A 22,980-nucleotide genomic window follows, 5' to 3' on the forward strand; every position below is an offset into this window, starting at 1 on the left:
TAGGACTTAATAACCATTCAGCCTTGTTCTTCTGGATGTAGATCTTCTGACACAGCACACAGCATAAGGCGATGGAACATTGCCACGCACACAAGTGACATCACAGTTCCAGTTGGTACATCCATGACACGGCTGTGTCCAGAGGATCCTTGGCGCCTTGAGACCTAGTCTCCCCTCTCAGACCTCTTTTAACTCCTGCCATGGATGCGTCCCAGAAAGGCTCCACCGCATGGACATTCAGGGCTTGGGTCTCCTCTCCTTTCTAGCCTGCCCATGCCGTCTCTGATTATCCCATGGCTCCCTGTGCTCTCTCTGCCTTGCTCTTCTTCCTCTAGAATTCACCCATCAACTCAAGACTGTCTACTCAGGCACACTGTGTTTTCCAGAGTCTTCTTCTAATTACTCCTGCATGCAGAGCCTGAGTCACCTTTCACTTCATAGGTGCCTCGGGGCCAGAATTTCTTGTGTGTCCACTACAGTACTCAGCACACGCTTGGGTACTTCTTTGGCAGATACGACTGGGGACACTTTTCTAAATGATTAGTTTTTTGGGTTTTGGGTTTGTGTGTGTGTGTGTGTGTGTGTGTTTTAAGAAAAATATATTATGCTGTCTTTAATTTTGATTTTTTTTCAAATCTGCATAGTTACTATTCTCTTGCATTTTCTTTAAGTATAATCAGGAATTACATGACATCATACTGTCAGTGTTAGTATACATTTAGGCTGTAATATCACTGGGTAGGAGATAGATAGTATCATTGCCCTGTTTTCACTAGATTGGCCTCACATTTGCTGTACTGAGTCCACACCTCTAGTATACCCAATATTTTGTTTTTCTTTTCTTTTTCTTTTTCTTCCCCGCCCCCAAGACAAGGTTTCTCTGTGTGTCCCTGGCTGTCCTGGAACTCACTCTATAGACCAGGCTGACCTCAAACTCAGGGAACCACCTGTCTCTGCCTCCTGAGTTCTGGGATTAAAGGTGAGTGCCACCATGACCAGCACATGTCCATAAAATTTTTTTATTTATAAAAATATCTCTTTATAAATATGTCCCATATTTATACCATCTACATTTCTAAAAATCATTTTTGAGTTTTGTTAAAACAAGAAACAGTCACTTAAAACAACATGATTATAGTGTTTCTGTTGTCACTGTTTAAATAAGTGGGTCTTTATCCTCACATTCGAGCATATGCGGAGTTCAATGTGTGATTTAAGATTTAGTAATATTTCTTTTACAAATGTGAGTGCCATTGCATTTGGAGCATAGATAATCAGAATTAAAACATCATCTTGGATTTTTCCCTTGATGAGTATAAAGTGACCTTCCCCATTGCTTTTGATTATTTTTGCTTGAAAGTCTATTTTATTAGATGTTAGACTAGCTACTCTTGCTTGTTTCTTGGGTTCATTTACTTGGAAAACCTTTTTTCCAGCCCTTTACTCTGAGGTAATATATCTATCTTTGTTTCTTGCGTGCAGCAGAATGATGAATCCTGTTTTCTCATCCACTCTGTTAATCTGTGTCTTTTTTTTTTTTAAGAATTCAGTCCATTGATGTTGAGAGATATTAATAATCAATGGCTGTCGATTCCTATAATTTTGATATTGATGGTGATATTGTGATTATGTGTGTTTGTGTATTTGCTAATGTGAAATTATTTATTTTCTGTGTTTTCTTGGGTGTGTTTACCTTCATTGTGTTGGAGTTTTCCTTCTAGTATTTTCTGTAGAGCTGCGTTAGTGGAAAGATATTATTTAAATTTGGTTTTGTCATGGAATATCTTGTTTTGTTTTCTCCATCTATAGTTATTCAAAGCTTTGCTAGGTATAGTACTCTAGGTTGGCATCTGTAGTCTTTTAAGGTGTGCAAGATATCTGCCAAGGCTCTCTGGCTCTTAGAGTTTCTGTTAAAAAGCCTGGTTTAATTCTAATAGGTCTGCCTTCATATGTTACTTGGTCCCTATCCCTTGCGGCTTTTAATATTTTTTTTTGTTCTGTACATTTAGTGTTTTAATTATTAAGTGGTGGGAGGATTTTCTTTTTTGGTCCAATCTATTTGGTGTTCTATAGACTTCTTGTATGTTTATAGGCATCTCTTTCTTCTTTTTTTTAAAATTATATATATATATTGAGTTACCCAGTTAGGTTCACGTTTTTTAAGGATTTATTTATTTATTATTATGTATACAACATTTTGCCTCTGAGCACATCTGCAGGCCAGAAGAGGGCATCAGATCACATTAGAGATGGTTGTGAGCCACCATGTGGTTTCTGGGAATTGAACTCAGGACCTCTGTAAAAACAGTCAGTATTCTTAACCTCTGAGCCATTTCTCCAGCCCCCAGGAATCTCTTTCTTTAGGTTAGGGAAATTTTCTTCTTTGATTTTATTTAAGATATTTTCTTGGCCTTGTACGTGTAGAAATTTTTTAGATTTAGCATTTTCTTTGACCGATATATCAATTTTTTTCCTATGTTATCTTCTATGCCTGAGATTTTTCTCTTCCAACTCTTGTAGCTGGTTGGTGATGTTTGTGTCTAGTTCCTGTTCTCTTCCCTAGGTTTTCCATCTCCAGGATTGACTCACTTTGTGTTTTCTTTATTGCTTCTGTTTCCCTTTTCAGGTCTTGAGCAGTTTTATTCATTTCCTTCTCTGGCTTGCTTGTGTTTTCCTGTATTTCTTGAAGGGTTTGTTCATTTCCTTCACCTGTTTGATTGTATTGTCCTGTATCTCTTTGAGGGCTTTATTCATTTTCTGCTTAAAGGTCTCTATCAACTTCATAAGATTAGATTTAAGGTTGTTTTCCTGCACTTCAGGTATGTTAGGATATCCAGGGCTTGTTGTCGTAGGATAGCTGGGTTGTGGTAGTGCCATATTGCCAAGGGTTTTGTTGAGCATATTCTTGTACTGGCCTTTAGCCATCTGTTTGTCCTTGGTGTTGGCAGGCTTGGAGATGCCTGGTAGTCCCTGATGGTTGTCTCCTCTGGGATTGCAGACAGTGCTGGGACCCAGAAACTGTCATGCAGAGGTCATGGGCAGACCACTGCTGGTAGTTCCGAGTGGCGGCTGCCTCTGGGGGCAGTGGTTTTCACCATATGTCATGACTCCTTTAAACAACCCTTTACCATGGGTCACCTAAAACTATCAGAAAACACAGACATCTGCATTCTAACTCATAACAGTAGCAAAATTACAGTTATAAAGTAACAACAAAATAATTTTATGGTTGGAACGTCACCACAATGTAAGGGTCACAGCCTTAGGAAGGTTGAGACCTGCTGCTCTAGAGAAGAGCTCCATGTGCTAAATAAGAAAACATAACAGGTAGTAAGTCGGCTTCCCCAGAACCTTGATAATAGGTTGGAGGGGAGTTGTTTTTGTTGTTTCTGTCCCTGTCTCTGTCTCTCTGCTTCCTCCTCAACCCCCAGCCCCACCACAGTGATCTGCACTTTACTCTGTGCTGTTAAGTCTCAAACCCAGGACAAATTTCACTCAGTACCTGTGGCTCCTCCTAGCCCTTCTCACCCCACCTCCACCCTAAACGTCTCTTCAGTTTCCCTTTTCCCAGCCTGATCCCTATGTAACTCAGCCATTTTGGCCACACTGGTCTCTGGCCCATGCTGGCTCTCTTGGTCAGCCATTCCTTTCTCGCTCTCCTTCCCCCTCTCTCCTCTCATGGTCCAGTTAATCTGCCAGCTATCTTCAGTCTGGTCTCTTCTCTCTGCCTGCTTTCTCCCTTGTCTCTAGAATAAAAATCTTCTCCATACTTTAGGAGTGGTCATGTCCTCCTCCTTTTTTCTCGTGGGTTTTTTTTTCTTCACTAACCTCATGGCAGCCTTCCTGCCTCAGCCTCACAAATGCTGGCATTATAGGTCTGTTATATGCTTTAGGAGCTCCACTAATTACATCCAGACCTTTGCCTTAGAAGGGAGAGCTGAATGCTTCCTTGTTCTGTACTTAGATGCTTTGCGCCTTCTGGAATCTTCTGTCACATATTAGTGGCCTTGGCCCAGTTTCTTATTAGCATGTACAAGCATCAAATTGAAATAATTCTACATCCACATGACAATTTCCTAAATAAGAGAGACAATATCTTTATTTTCTTAAGCTGCAAAACAATATGTCTTTTCAGGCTTTTTGTTTAAACTGTAAAGAAGCTAAAGATGGTGTTATTTTAATCTCAGCCCTTTTTAATCTACTGTACCTCCTGAAACAATGACTAAGCACTGTCTTAAAGAACTTATGGACCATTACATCCCTCTTCGATCTGAGGCCATAGGCATTCATAATCTGTGGGGAGTTTTCTGCGTTGTTTTTGTTTGAGATGGGGTCTCACTCTGTAGCTCTGGCTGTCCTGGAAGTCAATATACAGACCAAGCTCACTCTATAGACTCACAGAGAACCGCCTGCCACTGCTTCTTGTGCTGAGATTAAATGTGTGTGCCACCACACCCATCTTCAGTCTGCTCTTTTTCTTAGACTCACCTATGAGTAGAGACGTGGCTGCCCTAGCTGCCGTCTGACTGGTTAACAGATAGCCTCTACTTGAAATGAGTCTTACTCCCTCCTTCCATTCTACATCTTACTTGGCAACCTGCTTGAAATGTTGTATAAACACCCAGCACAGGAAACATTTTATTTTGCTGCTTATGATTAATACATGTGGAACCTGCACATTCTGTTTTATAAATCAAGGCTTTAGTCCAAATTTCCTGCTTTTCTACCTTAAAAAACAAAACTCAACATTAAAAATAGCATGGAGCTCTATAGGGATTGTGGGACTCAAGGCCACTGGCAAAATCAATCACTCTTGGTGCTATAGTACAGAAGCAGTTTTGAGACCATCCCCGGGAACGCTCGTTCTGTGGTCATCTGTAAGTGCCTGCATGGGTACAGCTGGCTTTGTCACACTGTAAGTAAATACATCCTACTTTGTGTTTTCTGTGCTTGTTGAGAAGAGGGAAAGAGTGGGTGCTGTAAGAAGTGCCTCTTGGAAGTGCGGGGTTCCGCAGGGCAGCTCATGGGAAACTTGAGTCGCTCCAGTCAATGACCGCCCTGCCACATCAGCATTTTAAGCACATCTATTTCTGCCTGCATTTTACACACAAGCCCTTGGCTTCCGTCTCTAATAATCTGCACACATCAAGCACACATATACACTCACTCAGTCACACGTTTTGATCTCTGTTCAAAGATTTTTTTCCAGTCTTACGTCATCTGTACTTTCTGACTCTCTCAAATTCTGTCACCTCAGCTGCTGCATAACAGCTCCAGTGGGTCTTCCAGCATCTCTGTGGAATGTTACCAAGGTACTCTAAGGAGTGGGGGCACCACAGAGAGTGCTCTGGGGTTCATAACAGCCGCTGACACTTCATCCTGCAAAGATGAAAGGTTCCTCATTTGTGTTTCATTACAGCCTACAGAGTGCTTCCTGATACAACCAAAGGAAACGAAAGAGGATTCCCGGAAGACCAGGAAGTGGAAAAAAGTACCAGCAACCGTTTGTTACAGTGTGTGGCCACATGTGGCTTCCATGACATTTTTGTATATCATATTATATGAAGATATTGCAGTCCCTGACTTAGAAATCTAGAAATTATAAGATTTGGTGAGATCTTTTTTTTTGGGGGGTGAGATCTTTTAACTTTGCTAAAGACACTAGGAATACATTTTCTGTGGGTGGGAACTGAAATTAAATTTTTCCCAATTCCCTTTTTACTCTTGGGAAACACCAGTGAATCTAACCTAGAAGGATTGTGTACTTTCTCTTACAGTCACCCCTGCTTTTATGCAGGAAAGTCATGACCAGCCTCCTTATCCGTTCCAGTTGGTACACCCTACATGCTAAAGTAACATCTAAAAGAAGGCAAGCAGATAAGGGCACCGTAAAGTGTTTTTAACTCTAATGCAGGCCATGATTTAAGGCAAATACTTCCCCCTTCCTCTTAAACAGCATCTCTGTGCACAGAGGTGACTCTTGTACAGAATTTTTTTATAGGTCATCCTTAGGGGGAAAACAGTTGGCTCTCCCGTCCTCTACCACAGTTCTGGGAACAGCAGTGTGGCTCGCTCCCTGCCAGGGGGCAGAGAGAATGACTGGGATGAGAGAAAAGAAGAGGGTCCAGCCGGCTAGCTGCTCACCAGCGAGCCTTCAGGATGGCGCGCACGTGCTTGTTTTCTCTCCTCACGAATGGCCAGATGGCAAGGCAGCACATGCCAGATTGCTTGAGGTTTGGCAGGTCCGTAGGGAAGTCCTCGGCTTCACTTTGGCAGTTCACTCCCTGGGCCTTGGGGAGCCTTAGATTCTGGAGGTGCAGGGTCAGATCTCCAGCTGGAGTCGCTTGGCTGATGTTGTGCTGACTTAGGCCCATGGTGACAGTGTTAGGTTGATACCTTTGATGGAACCTCGAGTAGTTCTGACATTGTAGAAATGAGGGTACTGCGGGCAGGGGAGCGGGGAAGAATGGCTCCTTCCGGGTCTGTAGAGAAACAGTACGAGGAAATAAAGGGAAATTTTTAACAAACATGGACAGTCATGCTTCCCTGAATTTCATGCGTTCAACAAAAATTCTATATAAAGAAGTCCACATCAAACGAGATGATAGAAAGTGTTTCCTGTGACCATTCTGTTGTTTCTGAGCCCTTGGGATTGACTCCTGGACCTGGAGAGTCAGTGGTCAGCTCTGCTTTTCGGTGAGTGCCTGTGCTCAGCATCATCTGCTGAAGGCCAGTCTGAGGCTCTCCACCTAAGCCGGGTTGCACAAGAAGTTCTCAAACTCTCATTTTTTCAAAATTACAGCACATTTAGGAGAAAAAGAGAAGTTTCCCTAGAACAAGACTTCTAAGACTTTTTCAGAAAAATACCATTATCATTGAGCTGAATGCATAACTTTCACTTCTAAAAGAAACAGACCAGACACTACAAGGAGCCTTTCAGATCATCTCTTCATTTTTCAAACACTGTGTCTAAGAAGTATGCAGGACGGTTTCCAAAGGGGATTTTTTAAAATTCATACTCAGCTCCCACCAAAAAACTGTGTGCCATTTAAATGCCAGAAAAATGAACCTCTGCCACATACCGTTCTAAAATCTAATGTTCTGCCCTTTTTTTTTTTCTTCTCTTGTTTTAGAAGAAAATTTCTGATATTCTTGCAAAATCAGAGCCCAAACCGGGAAAGCCTGAAGACTTGCAGAAGCTTCTCAAGGACCATTACAGCGGCAGTCGGTCCGTGATTGAACTAGAGGAGCTGCACCTGCCAGGTACAGCCAGGCTGCTGCTTCCTCGGGAGTGAAGCACTGCACCTTTCCCTTCCTGTTCTGTAGTTAATCATCTCCACCAGCGGAAAGTCACACATCTCCGTGCTCTTGTGCCCCTTTCCTCCGTCTAATAGTTTTTAACTGATTTATTTTGGATACTCAAAAGACATTTGATGAATTGGACACTAAGATTTGTTAATATACTTATCATTTCCTGAAAAGACTAATTGTTCAGTACACAATTTTTCTTTCTTTCTTTCTTTCTTTCTTTTTTTTTTTTTTGTGCGTGTGTGTGTGTGTTTTGTTTTGTTTTGTTTTGTTTTTTTGGCTTTTCGAGACAGAGTTTCCCTCTGTAGCCTTAGCTGTCCTGGACTCGCTTTGTAGACCAGGCTGGCCTCGAGCTCACAGTGATCCACCTGTCTCTGCCTCCCTTGTGCTGGGATTAAAGGCATGTGCCACCACCCCCCGGCAATACACAATTTTTAAAAGATGTATTTATTTATTTTATGTATACGAGTGCTCTATCTGCATGTACACCTGCATGCCAGAAAAGGACATCAGATCCCAATATGGATTATTGTGAGCCACCATGCGGTTGTCAGGAATTGAACTTGGGACCTCTGGAAGAGCAGGCAGTGCGCTTAACCTCTGAGCCATCTCTCCAGCCCTCCGTACACAATTTTATCAAACTCTTTAAGGAGTAAAAGTCTCTGAATAAAGATATTAAACTCACATAATGACACTTCGCACATTTAAAAGTACTGGGATAGGACGATGTTGGGCCTTCCTATAGATAAGAACTTTGGCCTTAGTGAGCCTGTTAAGCTAGGTTCTGAATCCCAGAACTCAGGAGACTGAGGCAGAAGGATCACAGCAAGTTTGAGTATAGTCTGGGCTATAAAATATCTCCAAAAAGCTTTTTTTAAAAAAGTAAACATCTTAGTCTTATTGTTGTGGTGGTGATGGTTGCAGTTGTAGGGTAGTATTTGGGTTGTATCCCAGACTTTCAAGCCAACTACTAAAATGTGGTGCTAGAACTCTCCGTCTTCACAAAAGCAGCTATAGTTTAAGGTCCGCTGGCTTACTTAGAATTTAGAGGGTACAGAAAACATAAAGTCACTGCTGAGCTTTTCAGCTATGATGCATCCATCAGGCTCCTTCCTGGGCAGGGCTGGGAGAAATCAGATGTTGTCCTGAAAGCAAACCATAAGGAGCTTTGGCGCCTCTGCTGCACCTAAGCTATTTCCAGACTATGGGAAAAGTCAACAGTAGCAATTTTCCATTACAGCTTCCTGCTGCCTAGAAGCCTGAGAATCTGAAGAACAGCCTGCCCTTGCATAGCTACAGTTCTTCTGGGCTCTGCTTTAAGTGCTCTTTGGGGTTAGCAGCAGGAGTGCCCCCGTCTGTTCTTTTCCAAGACAGTTGCCCTTCCGGGAATGGGAGGCACGCACTTGGATGCGAACAGGACCTGCAATCTAACATTTGCTGAGCCCAGACGGGAGGGCTGCCCCTGGGGTGTGAGAGCTGTGTCCTGGCTGCTCTATGACAGGAGCCAGGGATATCACAAAGTCTCTTGTCGAGCTGAGGCTGATGTCTAGTTTTTACTGTGACTCAGTTTCCTCTTCTAGTTCTCCATTAGCATATAACCTGAGCCCTGGAAGGACTTGTGAAGAACAAACTGCTATTCTGTGACCTCGGAGAACATCACAAACCTTGGTTCTCTGCAGAATTGTTGAGAGCTAAAGGGTAAAAGAAACCCTTGGGAGTTATATCATTGTTTTATTAAAGCTCCATAAGGCAGCTGGATAAGACCGTGGACTCATGTATTTTTGTTCTAGGGAGGAAGTGTGGTAGAAACAGCCAGAAAGAACAGGCTTCATTTTCAGCTAAGAGATGACCATTTGGAGATATAGTCAATTAAGGCATCATTAGAAGGTTTCATAGAGAAGACTTGAGTCACCACATGAGACTAAGACCCGCAGGGGTAGGAGCCATGCTAGGTAAAGGGACAGAAGATGCCATTTGCTGTTTGGACTCAGTTAAAGAAGGGGTGTAAACAAGGCAGTGTTTTTTTTAATCAGCATGTCAAGATTCTGGCTTGATTTTAATCTGAGGTTATTTATGTCTGAAGGGCAGAAATATGTCCTCTTAATTACTATTAATTGTTCTGTTTACTGCTAACATGGTACATGTGGGAACTTAATTAGGGATTTCCAGACCTAAGACGCTGGGAGCTAATTAACCTCTGTTATCTCCTGAGAGTTGGTTTGGTTTAGATCAGTGACCCTAGCTACAACTGCCCCACTCATAAATCTCAGAAGCAGCACAAGCACCTTCAAGGGATTCAACCCAGTAAAGTCCATTTTTGCTCTCACTAGTTTGTGTGACGCTCTCCAGAGGGGTCTGATCATGTCTCGGCTGGGAGAATTGTAATTGTAAAGACCATCAAGGGCTCCCTTCCTCTATTGAGGCAACAACTTTGAAAGTATTACTTAATATGAGTTATATGTATTGAGTCATAATATAAATGACAAATGTAATCAATAATAGTTCACTCTCTAATACTCCTATATTTAGACAGAAACTTTTTCTTAGAGAAAGAATTAAGTTGATAACCATTTTTGTTCAGGCTCAAGAGTGAATACTTCTACTCAGAGTTAATATTGTTACATATTTCGTGGCTGTTACTGATCAACAAGGGTGCTTATTTATTTTGATGTGTTAGGTTGTATTTTACAACTAAGCTGAATTATGTTATATTTTGATACATTCTTTCCAAATTGATATTATATTTCCTCTCATCATATGTATTTAAACAATCACTACACATTTTATATATATATAGTCTTATATGCCATTTATTATATACGTACATTGTTATTTTTATCTATATTACATTTGCAGATCCTCTCATTCTGGTGTTTGGTTGGTTTGTTTTCTTTGTCACATCACACTTTTTTTCAGATATGCCAGATGTGGCTTTGTGTACATCTAAGGCATTTGTTTGAGACGCTACATAGTGTTCCAGCTCTTTGATCTGTCTCAAAGCACTCACCCATTTTCCCAGATGTGGACACCTGTACGGCTTCCCACATCTCAAGATCATAAATATTGCCAAATTAATCTTTTTGTGTATCCATTTACAGCACACACAGGAGTGCCTTGCCGTTGTTCACCCAGAAAATAAACCAGAGGATCGGAGAGTATATAATATTAGTATTATTACTTTCCAAAATAGGTTTACCAGTTGACAGTTCTGCCTGCAGCTGGCAGACGCTGCCATCACCCCACGTTCTCCATGCCCCCTCCCATTGTGTACCGTTCTAATATTTGCCATTCTACAGACTGAGCACGGTGCTGCATCACTCTGCTCTTCTGCGTAACTAACGGATCTGAGGTTCTTCACCTTGCCTTTGCACATTGCGTCATTCATGGATTTCAAATGTAAAGATGCTTCCACTGCCTGTAAATGATATGTAAAGCTTTTCCTGCACTACCCTGAATAGTTAAAAGTGCCTAGCCCAAGGCTGAGCCTCAGCTGTCCTGCACAAAGCGCTCAGTCCCATGTACACACAAACCACAGAAATGTGCTCAACGGGTTACATGTGTGTATTTGTGCGCATGTGTATATAACAGTAAAAATAAAAAAGGACAAGGCCACCAATTTGAGAGTGGGAGCCATGGAAGGGCTGGAGGGAGGGAACAGGGAAGCTGGGGAGAAAGACTGGGGCTGGGGGAGTGATGTGACCACATCCTCAGTAAGCATAGAAATAAAATATTTTAACTGATAAAATAAAGCCTGCTATTGCTACTGCTGTTACTTTAAATAACACTTTAAACCACGAGCCTCCAAGACACTCAGATTTTATAACTCATCGAAGGGAGCGTTGTTCACATTTAATCTGTTTTGCTTGTGTGCTTGCGAAGTCCTTAGCAAAGCATGTTTTTCATATTTCTAGACTCCTGTTTCCTCAAGGCCAATGATTTGACTCACAGTCTCTCTTCATACCTAAAAGAAAGTAAGTAAAGTCTAATTTGTGAAAATTACTCAGCAGGTGATTATTCCGAAGTAGAAGAAGTTTGAAGTCAGGTGTGTCAGTGCCCCCACCCCACCCCACCCCACCCGCGCAATCCCAGCATGCTCAGCAAACTGAGGCAGGAAGATCAACACTAGCCTGGGCTTCATAGGGAAACTTAAAAACCCAAAATAAAGAAGTAAGTTTTGTCTTCCTAAATTAAAAGTTTCTAGCTTAATTGGAGAGGGATTTGGTGCTACTGTCTTTTTTCCTCAGTCAGGCCACGTAGACCAGGACAGCCTCAAACTCCTAACTCCCCTGCCTAGGCTTCTCGGGTGCTGAGATTCTAGGCCACACTACCAGGCTCATTATTTGGTGTCCAGTTTTAATGGTTAAATGTCATCCTGTTTGACTCTGGCTTTAGGAATTGAGTCTGGGCCCTGTCTGGGTTTTATAATATATTAGGTGTATTAGGGTAGGAATCCAGAAAGTAGTGCCCTAGTCCTGACCCTCCACTCTGTCCTCTGAATAAGCCTTGAACTTGACCTTGTTGTCTTAAAGATCAGAAAACTGAACTGTGTGATCTTTAACAGCTGTGAACATCACGTTCTGTTTACGTGTTCAGAATTCAGGCCTAGCTATCACAGCCAACCTAACTTGATATTTTCATCTGTATTGTGTATTGTGTATCGCTAGAAAAGGATAGATTTTCTATCCTTTCAGCCTTTCAATGTTATGATGGTGCCCAGTTCCGGCTCATTAAACACTTCCCAGGTTTTAACGTCACAAATATAAACCCATATTATAATAGGAACAATATCCTGACATTAAAAATATTAAAACTCTAAGCCTCTTTAATAAGCATGATAATAAATAATGAATTTGAGGTATTATTTACTATCAGCCCCATTTTAGGTCATGCTGGATGCTCCTTTAAAATTAACTTAGGCTGGGTATGGCAGCTCGTGCCTCCAATCCCAGGCAGGTCATTTCTGTGAGTTCCAGGCCAACTAGGACTATGCAGTGAGACCCTGTCTTTAAACAAACAAGCAAGCAGGCTAAACTAAAATTCAACATGGTTGAATCAGAACTATTCTATTAGTCAACACTATCTTCAAGCATTAAACATAAATTTTAATTTACTATGTACAAATAGCAGAAACTGTAATAACAACTAGTGCTTGTTTTTTATTTTTCTTAAGCACTAACAAGTAAATAATTGGGGAATATCTACCCTTGGCAGCGCTACCTTAAGAACGGTTTTTGTGATCTGTCTTTTAGTCTGCCCCAAGTGGGTAAAACTTCGGAAAACCCACAATGAGAAGAAGTCGGTGCTGATGCTGATCCTCTGCAGCTCTGCTGTCCGGGCCCTGGAGCTCATAAGGTCAGAAGTGTCACCAGTTGTGTCTCCTGAGTGTTTTCTGGAGAAATGCATGCCAGCCTGTATATTCTATGTGCAATGAGTAAATAGAGTCCCCGCCCTATGGGATTGATGTTCTGTTGCAGAGGCTGAAAATAAGCCACTAAATGTGCATGACAATATGCTAAATAGTGATGCAGTCTGTAAATAAAAATAAGGCATGAAAATGAGGTGGACGCAAATGGGGATTCTTTTTACAAGAGCTAACATATTGGAGCAGAGACTTAAATGAAGTGAAGGACAGAGCCATATAATATTGTTGACTTGAAATCCAAGGTACATTTCCAGGTGTGCAGCAATGAGCCCGGAAGTAAGGTGCACAGTTTCAGGTGCGCAGCAGTGAGCCAGGAAGTAGGATGCACAGTTCCAGGTGTGCAGCAGTGAGCCAGGAAGTAGGATACACAGTTCCAGGTGTATAGCAGTGAGCCAGGAAGTAGGATGCACAGTTCCAGGTGTGCAGCAGTGAGCCCGGAAGTAGGGTGCACAATTCCAGGTGTGCAGCAGTGAGCCCAGAAGTAGGATGCCATGGAAGGACTTGGGGCAGAGTTCTTTTAAAGGCACACTTACACTGCTACGTGGAGAAACACTGTGCAGGGCAAGGGCAAAAGCAGTGAGACCACACTAGCAAAAAACAAACGGAAAGATCCAACTCTAAGTAGAAACAGGTAGAATACCAGGGAATCGAGTTACTAAATCTATCTCAAGAAGACATAATGGGATGACAGAGCTCTTAAGGGTGCCATACTCCTGAGAGGGGACACGCAGCGATGTGAACAGCCTGCCTTACTTAGGATGGTCTACAAATTTCACAGGTCCCAAGTAAAACTTCTAGAAAATTTGTTTTGTTTAAGTAAGAAAACTAATTTAAAACTTCTACAAGAACATACAACTAAAAATGGGTGACAATGGGCTAGAGAGATGGCTCAGAGGTTAAGAGCACCGACTGCTCTTCCAGAGGTCCTGAGTTCAATTTCCAGCAACCACATGGTGGCTCACAACCATCTATTATGTGATCTGATGCCCTCTTCTGGCCTGCAGGTGTACATGCAGACAGAGCACTGTATACATAATAATAAATAAATCTTTTAAAAAATATGGGCAACAAAAGATTGAACAGGTCCACTTAGAAGAACCTTATTCCTCCTACACTGCCACTGCACACCTATTAGAGTCTCAGCAGTTCAATGCGTTTGGGACTGTCACATGCAGGCCAGGCACATGACATCAGAGGACCAGAACTGAAAGGGATGAAATAGACCCAAGTGCACATGAAAACATAGCATACAGAAAAGGTGACAAATAAGAAATCAATGGAGAAAGACAGATTGTTCAACAACTGTGTTGAACAACTGATTAGCCATCTGGAAAATAAAGTTGGACTCATATCTCACCCCTTCTACCAAGATAAATTCCAAATGGACCAAAAATTTAAAGGGAAAACAATGTATATTAAAGGTAAGTTGGCGCTGTATTAAGTGCTTTCGCAGGCATTTCCATCTGCCGAAATCTTGTAGAATAAACAAGAAAACTCAGTTTCCAGAGAACAGACAGAGTAGCGTGGCACTTACAGAAACAAGCCCTGTCTGGCAACCAGGAGACAAAACAGAGGAAGTCTGTGTCTTGAAACAGGAGCTTTGTCAAGTACCCTAAGGTGCAAGCGTAGGGACTCTGTGGCGACTTAACATCTGTTTTTCTAGATGAACTAATAGAATCATGGTTTTAGAAAAGTAGTTGTTAAACTTTATTGCTCTTTCAAATTCTGCTTTCTCCACCTCAGCACACACGTTAAATCGTATCCCACAGCCTCCAGTAAAGCAAAATGGTTCTTTCAAGTACATCTGTTCCAAGCCTACTTGATCGTCAGTGTTCCAGTGTACCTGGGTAGCCATCTGCCCTTGTTGGCCCTGAAATCAGAGCATTTCACACTGACTTTCTGAGCTCTTGACAGGACCACTACAGAACCCACTGCAAATTGATATGCTAATGGCAAAGAAGTTGGCCTGCATGTGACCACTTAAAAACAAGTTGTCATATTGACTTGAGCTTTTATTACATGCAAATTTATTTCTCGGGCATAAAAGCACTATGTTGTCACACTTCATTTACCAAACTGTCCCAAGATCTACTACGGTCCATTTCAAGGTTAAATGAATTGAAAAGTGTGATCTGAGCAGGCCCAAGGAAGCCTAGTCACAAATAATTCTATCAGAAGGACTTCTGTCCTCTAATTCCTGTTGTTTTCCTTGTTAACCTTGCAATGGAGAATGCTTATGTGTAATTAAGAGCATACTTGTAATACACACTGGATGGTATGGTTCACTGTCGTACATATCAATATGTTCCTCCTTGTCAACAATATTTCTCAAAACATAATGACAAATAAAGGAAAGTATCATCTAAAGTATAACTCTAAATCTTAGCTAGAAACTTACTTGTTCATTATATCCACTTTAACTCAAAATGGAATTTTAGGTGACATATAGAAATATGCAAAATGAAAAACAGGTGGTCAAAATGAAAACAATAAACATCAGAAAATCAGATGAGGCCAGCTGGAGCTGATGGTCATTGATCTCTTCCATAAAGCCTTTTAAGTTGTAGAAGTGGACCCAGTTTCTGTGGACAGTGTGTTGGGAAACTTCAGTTCCCAGATCCATGGCATTCTGTGAGTTCAAATTTAAAAATAAAAACTGGTCCCAGAGTGACATAGTGGCACCAGCATTCATGTCATCTGTATGTAATGCTGTAATCTGGCTGTTCATAGAGCAACTGTTTGTCGAATCTGAGGCCTCTTTTTCAGAACAATCCTTATACAACTGTCCTCTAAGGTAGCGAGCAGAGCAGCCTTGGCCTTCAGAACTGATCATCTGAATTGATGTAGATAGATCCAAACTGTTGACTGCCTAGAACTAAGTGGACTACCTCACCCACACACCAGATGTTATAGTCAGCAACCCGAGCTGAGTTTACCCTGAAACATGTTGGCCCTAAAAGGTTTAAATGAAGCTGGGCTTACTGCTGCATGCATAGAATCCCAGCACTTGGGAGGATTGCAGGTTTGAGGGCAGCCTGCTTAACAAGGTCAAGAACAGACACTATCTAGAATGGTAGGGAGGTAGGTAGATGGATAGATACATAGATACATAGATCAATTACACATACAAAATTCTAGATGTTTGGCTTCTCCAGCCAAAGACTCAACACTGGATTTGTAATCACACATCTTATTAATGGCTTAATCACTGACCTTTTTGGGGACATGTGGCCTCTAGTTCCCCTCGGTCCTGACAGCTGCCACCTCAGAATCGCCTCGCTCATGCATGACTCACTCCTGCTTTCATAGATCAAGATCCACAGTCCCCTGTCTTTTTTCCTTTCTCCCTCCCTCCTTCCCTCCCTTCCTTCTCTCCTTTAGGCTGGAGTAGAAAGGTGGGCGGCGCAGTGCTAGGATGTAAGCCCTCCTCTCTAGTGGGCTCCCCCCCACCCCTGTGGTTCTCTGTCTGGCCACCCCAACATCCCCAGATCACAGGCTGACTTTACTGCTCTAGTTCTTCTTGTAAACAGGTGGGGTTTTTTTTTTCCTTGAGTCATATTATGCAGAAATACATAGAACATTCTCTGACATGCATCCATAACACAAATTTTGTTTTAGAGAACTAAAGGTGCATGTTTTTGAATCATCAAATATAAAAGTATCTTTTCTTCTCCGGGCTCTACTGTTTTCTGGGAGGCTCACTGCCTCCTTCTGTTAACCTAGGCCTCACCCTGGAAGCTCCTAGCCTCCGTACAGTCTAACCGAAGCTTAGAATGTTTTCAGCCTCTGAGACTTACTGCTTAATGAGCTCACCTTTACTTGTTCTTTCTGAGCTCTGGGCTGGCTGGTTCAACTCAGCTCTTCTGACCCAAACTCTTCTCCCAGCTGACTTATTGAATCTGACTTCTCTCTTGGCCCAGAATTTCTGTTTGGCCTCAGACTAATTCAGTAATCTGTTCTCTTGGGGCTTCTCGTTTTCTGGCTCATTCCGTTTTCACCTGAGTTCTCTCTCTGCAACCCATCTCTCTATTACTGTCCTGGTAAAAACCTGCCTCCTCTCTCTGTAAAACTGCCTCTTAAGTAGCTTCCCTTTTTCTCTCTCTTCTCGTGAGAGTTGAGCATATCCTATTCTGTCAAAACGTCTCTGTTTCGTCTCCTTTTCTGCCACTCAGTTAGACATCACTTTCAAACGTGGGTGCTTCCTTCTGCAAACTAACTTTACCATCATTGTTTAGTCTTGAAGGCATGTACCACCACACCTGGATCTAAGCTTTCCTTTACCTGATACTTGCTCCATCCCAGGCTGACCTTGAACTCAGACCTGTTTGCTTCTGTCTCCTAGATTAAAGGCATGTTTGGATGTGATCTCTTGCCAGAGCAGCCATGTTCTGAATTAACAGTCCTCTACAATCAGAGAAGCCAAAGCAGGCTAAACTTGGGTTTGACTTAGAAGCACACCCAGATATGTACCTAAGCAAAAGCCTCCCCCATTTCTGAGTCTTTTCTTTTTTGAGATAATGGCTTGCTCTGCTGCCTACACTGATCTCCATCTCACCACAGCCTTTCTTCCTCAGCCTCTTGAGTGATTTCACACACATGTCAGTGTGACTTTTCAGGCCCACTCAAATTTCACTGCAGAGACAGACTTGCCTAATGATCTTTTTGTGTGTGGATAAAAACATAACTGTACACATTTAGAACATTCTTTTGGATGATAAACTATAGTTTGTAAATAGTGAGTTCTTAAATAAGTTGTCGTAATTTACTACATGCACTGATTAATTAATATATTCCTTTTCATTAGGTCTCTGACAGCATTCAAAGGAGATGCCAAAGTTATGAAATTATTTGCAAAACACATAAAGGTAAGCAAGGGACTGTAATTCTGGTCAGAGATGTAAGTGGTCCCTGATGGCATCGCAAGACCTCAGCCTTCCCACCTGACCTCTTCAGTCATCCTAGAAATTGTTTTCTTTCATCCGGGCCTGATATGACAGATCTGAGAGCTATTATAGTTTCCTCTGCACTTTGTGCCTCTACATGGCTACCCTGCCCCATTGCCGTCACATTTTACCTTGTCCACTCCTCAACAGATGCTAAGAGTTGATTCCCGATTCCTTGGGCATTGACCAGTTTTCTTTAAAATAATAATAGAGACAGAGAGAGAGGGTTGGGACAGGACAGACTGGCTTCTTTGGAAGTTGGTCCCAAACAACTGTGGCCCTAATTGGGTTTTTTTTATTATTATTATTATTATTATTATTATTATTATTATTATTATTATTATTATTAATTCATTTTTACAAAGATAACGTGCTCTAAAGTGGCCTGTGGTTACCCTTTCTTAATGATTCTGCATCTCTTCTCTCCCACCTTGGAAAGGTCCAGGAGCAAGTCAAGTTGCTGGAGAAGCGTGTGGTGCACCTGGGTGTGGGGACTCCAGGGAGAATCAAAGAGCTTGTTAAACAAGGTATGACATGGGGATGGCGAGACTTCTGTTAAAAGCTGGCCCTTTACCTTGCCTGCCCCCCTGTAGTCTGGGGAAGCACTCTTGGGGTACAAAAAGAAAAACAGACCTCTGTGTAAATCGCCCAGTGGGAAATTCAGCTCGGCCTTTGATCTCGGAAGCCAGCCAGCTTGCACAGTGCTGTGGGGAATGAGCACTGGGGCCCACTGAGATGTGCTTGCCCAGCTAAACACATTCGAGTCCCAGTGGCTGGGAGCAGCTGAGTGGTTCTGCACGTGCTGGCCTCGGGGTTGGTGGAGCCTGCTCTGCTGTTTCCTTCCCGGGTAACTGAGGTTTGGTTCTCAGAGGCTCCCATTCGAGTTATATCGGCACAATAAACATACTGAAATGAAAGCATCATTTCTCTAGTTGAAAAAGGGATATTCCAGAGTAGTCCTTCCAAGTACGTTTCCCTTTTAGTGCTTTGCACAGTAAGTATTCCAGAAATCCTGGTGGCTTTTAATAGTTGGCCAACTTTCTCAAGCCGGAGGCCTAAAAACCTGCTAATCTGCTGGGAATCCTGTTACCTGTTCTTACCAACCCTTTAGGTTTGGGGTTGCTTTGGGGGTGCTGGAGATTGAATCTCTCTGGCCTTATCCATGCTAGGCAAATGCTCTCTCACTGAACTGTGTCACCAGCATTCTTTTTACTTTATATTTTGAGACAGTCTCACTAAGCTGCCCGGGCTGACCTCTATCTTAGAGTCTTCATCCTTTGCCATCGAGAATAGCCCAAGTTAAACCTGAGCCTGGAGGCTGGCTCGCATTTATTGGTTTCATTTTTCATTTTCAAATTATTTAGTATAGTAACATGACTTTGTCTTCTGTCTGCTTCTATTCCTGAATTATTTTGTGTATGTCAAAGTAACACCTTCAGCAATATTGTAACTCGGTACTGAGTCTGCTTTAAAGGAGGACTATCAGTTCATTATCTTTTCCCAATTTCCTGTCTAATTCCAGTGAGAGTGTTTAAATAAAAGGTTTTATACTTGTAAGTCTTTGGGGGCAGAGAGGGAAAGGCTGTGGAGGGTGTGGAGGAGCTTCGGGTACTGTTGCCAAGCGTGGCATGCGAGACCATGGACAGTGGCAAGAGCTGAATGTGTGCCCATCTCTTAGGGCCTGAGGACCACACAGTCCCTGCGCCTCCTCCAGTCTTCCTGTGCAATAGTCCTAGGTCAGGCTGGCAGCAGAACGTGTGCAACCTTTACATGACTTGCCAGCCCCATCAGAGGGTAGTCCTGACCTCATCTTCTCCCCGCTGCCTCAGAGTCCTGCATTATCCAATGTTCTCCACGCCTCTGAGGGCCAAGGAAGCTGCTGCTCAAATCCTGGGGGGTCAGGAAGGAGACCCCAGCCTCTGGCCTTCATAAATGGAGGGTTGAACACCTGAGTAGTGACAGGCTTAACCGGACGGGCTTCTCTGTCCTCAGAAACGGTGATAGAGCATGTGTTTCCCATTAGCAAGCATCAGTGTGCAGAGGTTCATTGGCGGGGGAGAGGACAGCAAGTGAGGCATTCGGGAGGAGGATGAAAACCATTTTACTGAGCTCCCTCGTTACGGCTTCACTACCAAGACTCTCACTGTCTTTCAGATGGCCTTAATTTGAACCCCTTAAAGTTTCTGGTTTTTGACTGGAACTGGCGAGATCAGAAGCTACGGAGAATGATGGACATTCCCGAGGTACTGTGTAATCAGCCGTTGTCTTTAATCTTTTTCCCCCCAGTGAACTTTGAGTTCAAACACAGTAATAAAGTCTTTGACATGGGGATCCAGCACATTCCCACTTTGGAAATAATTTCTGTCTTTAATGCTGAGGTAACAACTATAGAGCCATCTCATCCGCTTACACATGACTATATCCTTTCCATGTGTAATACAGAATCAGCTTGGGCGCTCGCTAACTGACCGTGGCTCCTGCCCTCCCCCCAGGACATCTGTACTTCAAAGAAGCCAGACAATGTGGAGGATTTGTCCTCTTCCTGTACCTCCCATCACAGACACAGCCATCCTTGCCGTTCATTCTTACGGAGACACTGTTGGCCAAAGAGGGATGCATCACTGTAGGCCTCTCCACATCCCCACAAACCCTACTCACATAGTTTGCAAAGACATTTTCATTCTGTGTGGAGGGTTTCTGCGTCTCAGTAGATTCAGACTGAATGACTGAATGCCTTTGTGGGTACAGCACAGCTGACTGTGTATTTATGAAAAATAGCTCATTGCCTTCATAAATGTAGAAATTTTATTTTACCACCCACCATGTTATTATGGAACATATTTTCAATCTAATCTGATATGGGGGTGGGGTTATATAATAATAAACAAGGCAAGCCTGTCAATCACATACTGGGACTAAATCATGGCAATAACTGTCCAAAAGGCTTCAGATTTTGCTTCTTAAACACGCTGTGAGTTAATTTACCACTTAAAACTGCCTCCCTAGACTGAAAAAAAATTTATTATAATTTATTAGCCATCAATTCAAGTTTATAAACTATTGACTTAGTTTCCCATGCATACACACACACACACACACACACACACACACACACACACACAGACAGTGGGGTGTACTCTGCCTACATGATTAGTCTTTAAAAAATAAAACTCCTTAGCTGTCAGACATATGAGGCTATATTTGATGGTTTCTGTTATGTCTATTCTGAGTGGTCCATTGTAACAGTGTCAGTGCTGTCGTCATATATATTTCTCTTATGTTCATGGCATTAACAGTTGTCACCAGGCAGTCCATCATGTATTAGATCTTTGCAGGCAGTCTGGATTACAGAAAGCACACTTTGGAGTCCTTGAACATTTGTGTGGCATCTTCTTTTGGACAGATGCAGATATCAAGGCACTTTAGTGAAACTGATGTCTTACGTAAGGCCTCTCTCCTCCTTTGCCGATGTGGCCATCAGCTCTGAGTCAAGCATGGGGCCAGTCTTCTGGGTAGGACTTTGCCCTCTCTGCTTCTGGCCACAACAGCTCTATAAACACATGGGAGCCCAGGTGTTGACTTTGTTCACCAGAATTGTTTCTTTCTGATCATAACCTTTCTGTTCTGTTCTTTTCTCTCGTTTAGATAAGAAAGGAGGTTTTTGAGCTTCTAGATATGGGAGTGTTCAGCCTATGCAAGGCAGACTCCTTGAAGCTGGGTCTTTTCTAAGCCTGGGGCCTGATGAAGAGTCCAACTGCCAACATATTGCAAGCTCTCAGTAACCTACTATGACGTAATGACATTTACTACATCACCCAGTGGATCTCTAAGAATTCTCCGTGGGGATTCTTTGGCTGATATGAAGCTGTCCTTTGACTGGTACCTTCAAATAATAAAGCTCCGCTGCATCTGTATGTTGTCCTGTTGAGAAGACTGAGTTTTTCTTTCTCCTTTCACAGCAGCTGAGAACCTGAGCTACTTTCCTCTCTGAGCTTCAGTCTGATAGCTGCAAAGAAGGAGTGCTAGCTCACAAAACTGTCAGAGAGACCCTGAGATGGTGCCCATGGAGCATGTTGGTAAACCGTAGCTCAGACATAGACTTCCCACAGGTGGGAAGGGATCTGGACATGAAAACCCCCACCACAAGGAAGGCTGGGCTCCTCGGTGCTTTTACTGGCCTGGGATGTGTCCCCCTTCGCCCACTTCTGATTGGTCACGTTAGACAAAGAAAAGTGAGCTGCTGCATTCGCAGTGCTTATCAGGCAGGTCTACTAGAAATGGTACCACTGGAAGCCTGTTGGATCTTTGTCCTATGGTACCACTGGAAGCCTGTTGGATCTTTGTCCTAGCTGGAAATACTTGTTACTTATGGTCTCCTTACTTTTTTCTCTGTATCACAACTCTGGCTCTCCTGGAACTCAGCCTGTAGACCAGGCTGGCCTAGAACTCACAAAGATCCACCTGCCTCTGCCTCCTGAGTTCTAGGATTAAAGGCGTGTGCCACCCTCACCCGCTTCTTATGCTCTCTTTTCATGTCTCTCTGCCTATCATCTACCCCCTCACTGTGAAACAGTCTCTGCACACACCATGGCCAACAAAACTAGGAAGAGCAAATATACCTGGTACAGGCAGAAATAAATACAGCAGCCTTATTCGTTTGCATGTTTTGACTTTCTAATTTAAAATAATTGCCAATGTGCACAGTTTTTGCAAATACAATGTGGACTGTTGCACATGGGGACGACTCCATGTCCCCTTCCACAGGTTCTCCCAATGTTACCGCCTCGTATACCCAGCACACAGGTATAGCAAAACTGACAAACCAACATCAGCACAGTACACATAACAAACTGTTAGACGTTACTCTGACTTGCTAAGTTTTCCCTCTGATGACTTCTTCTTCCTAGCCCAGGGCCCGGGGGAGGGCTGTACTGCACTTGCTATTCTTCCTTATGGTGACAGCGCTCATTCTCTGCTTATCTCGTGACATCAGATGACGAGCGCTCATCATTCCTTTTCTAAACTGTCATGGATTCTGATTTGACTGTATCATAACTTGAGGTCTTGTGGGTTTTGACAAGACTCACAGTGGTGGTATGTCCATGTCAGTGTGTCATACTAGGGGATGTGTAATGTAACTGTGTCTTAGCGCCAGTGATGGCGGCCTTGAACACCAGGTAAAGGTGCAGTCTGCCACTTTCCTCCATTGTGGAAATATGGGCCATTTTTCTCCTTGTAGTCAATATCTTTCTTGGAAGAGATACTTTAAAGATATGCAAGTATCTTTTTCTTCAAGCCACCTAGTAC

At 42.8% G+C, this 22,980-nt stretch overlaps 1 protein-coding gene across 4 annotated transcripts in view; it reads left to right on the forward strand.

The window, feature by feature from the left end:
• CMSS1 (cms1 ribosomal small subunit homolog) overlaps nt 1-21,587 on the forward strand; it is a 293,718-nt gene extending 272,131 nt beyond the window's left edge. For all 4 annotated transcript variants that reach the window (XM_084801246.1, XM_084801248.1, XM_084801245.1 and 1 more), the window contains 8 exons: nt 5,420-5,491; nt 7,134-7,263; nt 11,220-11,279; nt 12,558-12,660; nt 17,535-17,595; nt 18,113-18,200; nt 19,828-19,916; nt 21,319-21,587. In XM_084801246.1, the coding sequence (XP_084657372.1) occupies nt 5,420-5,491; nt 7,134-7,263; nt 11,220-11,279; nt 12,558-12,660; nt 17,535-17,595; nt 18,113-18,200; nt 19,828-19,916; nt 21,319-21,402 (687 nt within the window). In that variant the 3' untranslated portion in view covers nt 21,403-21,587. The remainder of the gene's footprint in view (nt 1-5,419; nt 5,492-7,133; nt 7,264-11,219; nt 11,280-12,557; nt 12,661-17,534; nt 17,596-18,112; nt 18,201-19,827; nt 19,917-21,318) is intronic.
• Nucleotides 21,588-22,980: the final 1,393 nt, after the last annotated feature.

The sequence above is a fragment of the Acomys minous genome (assembly GCF_964271855.1).
Source record: "Acomys minous genome assembly, chromosome: 11".
Lineage (NCBI taxonomy): Eukaryota > Metazoa > Chordata > Mammalia > Rodentia > Muridae > Acomys > Acomys minous.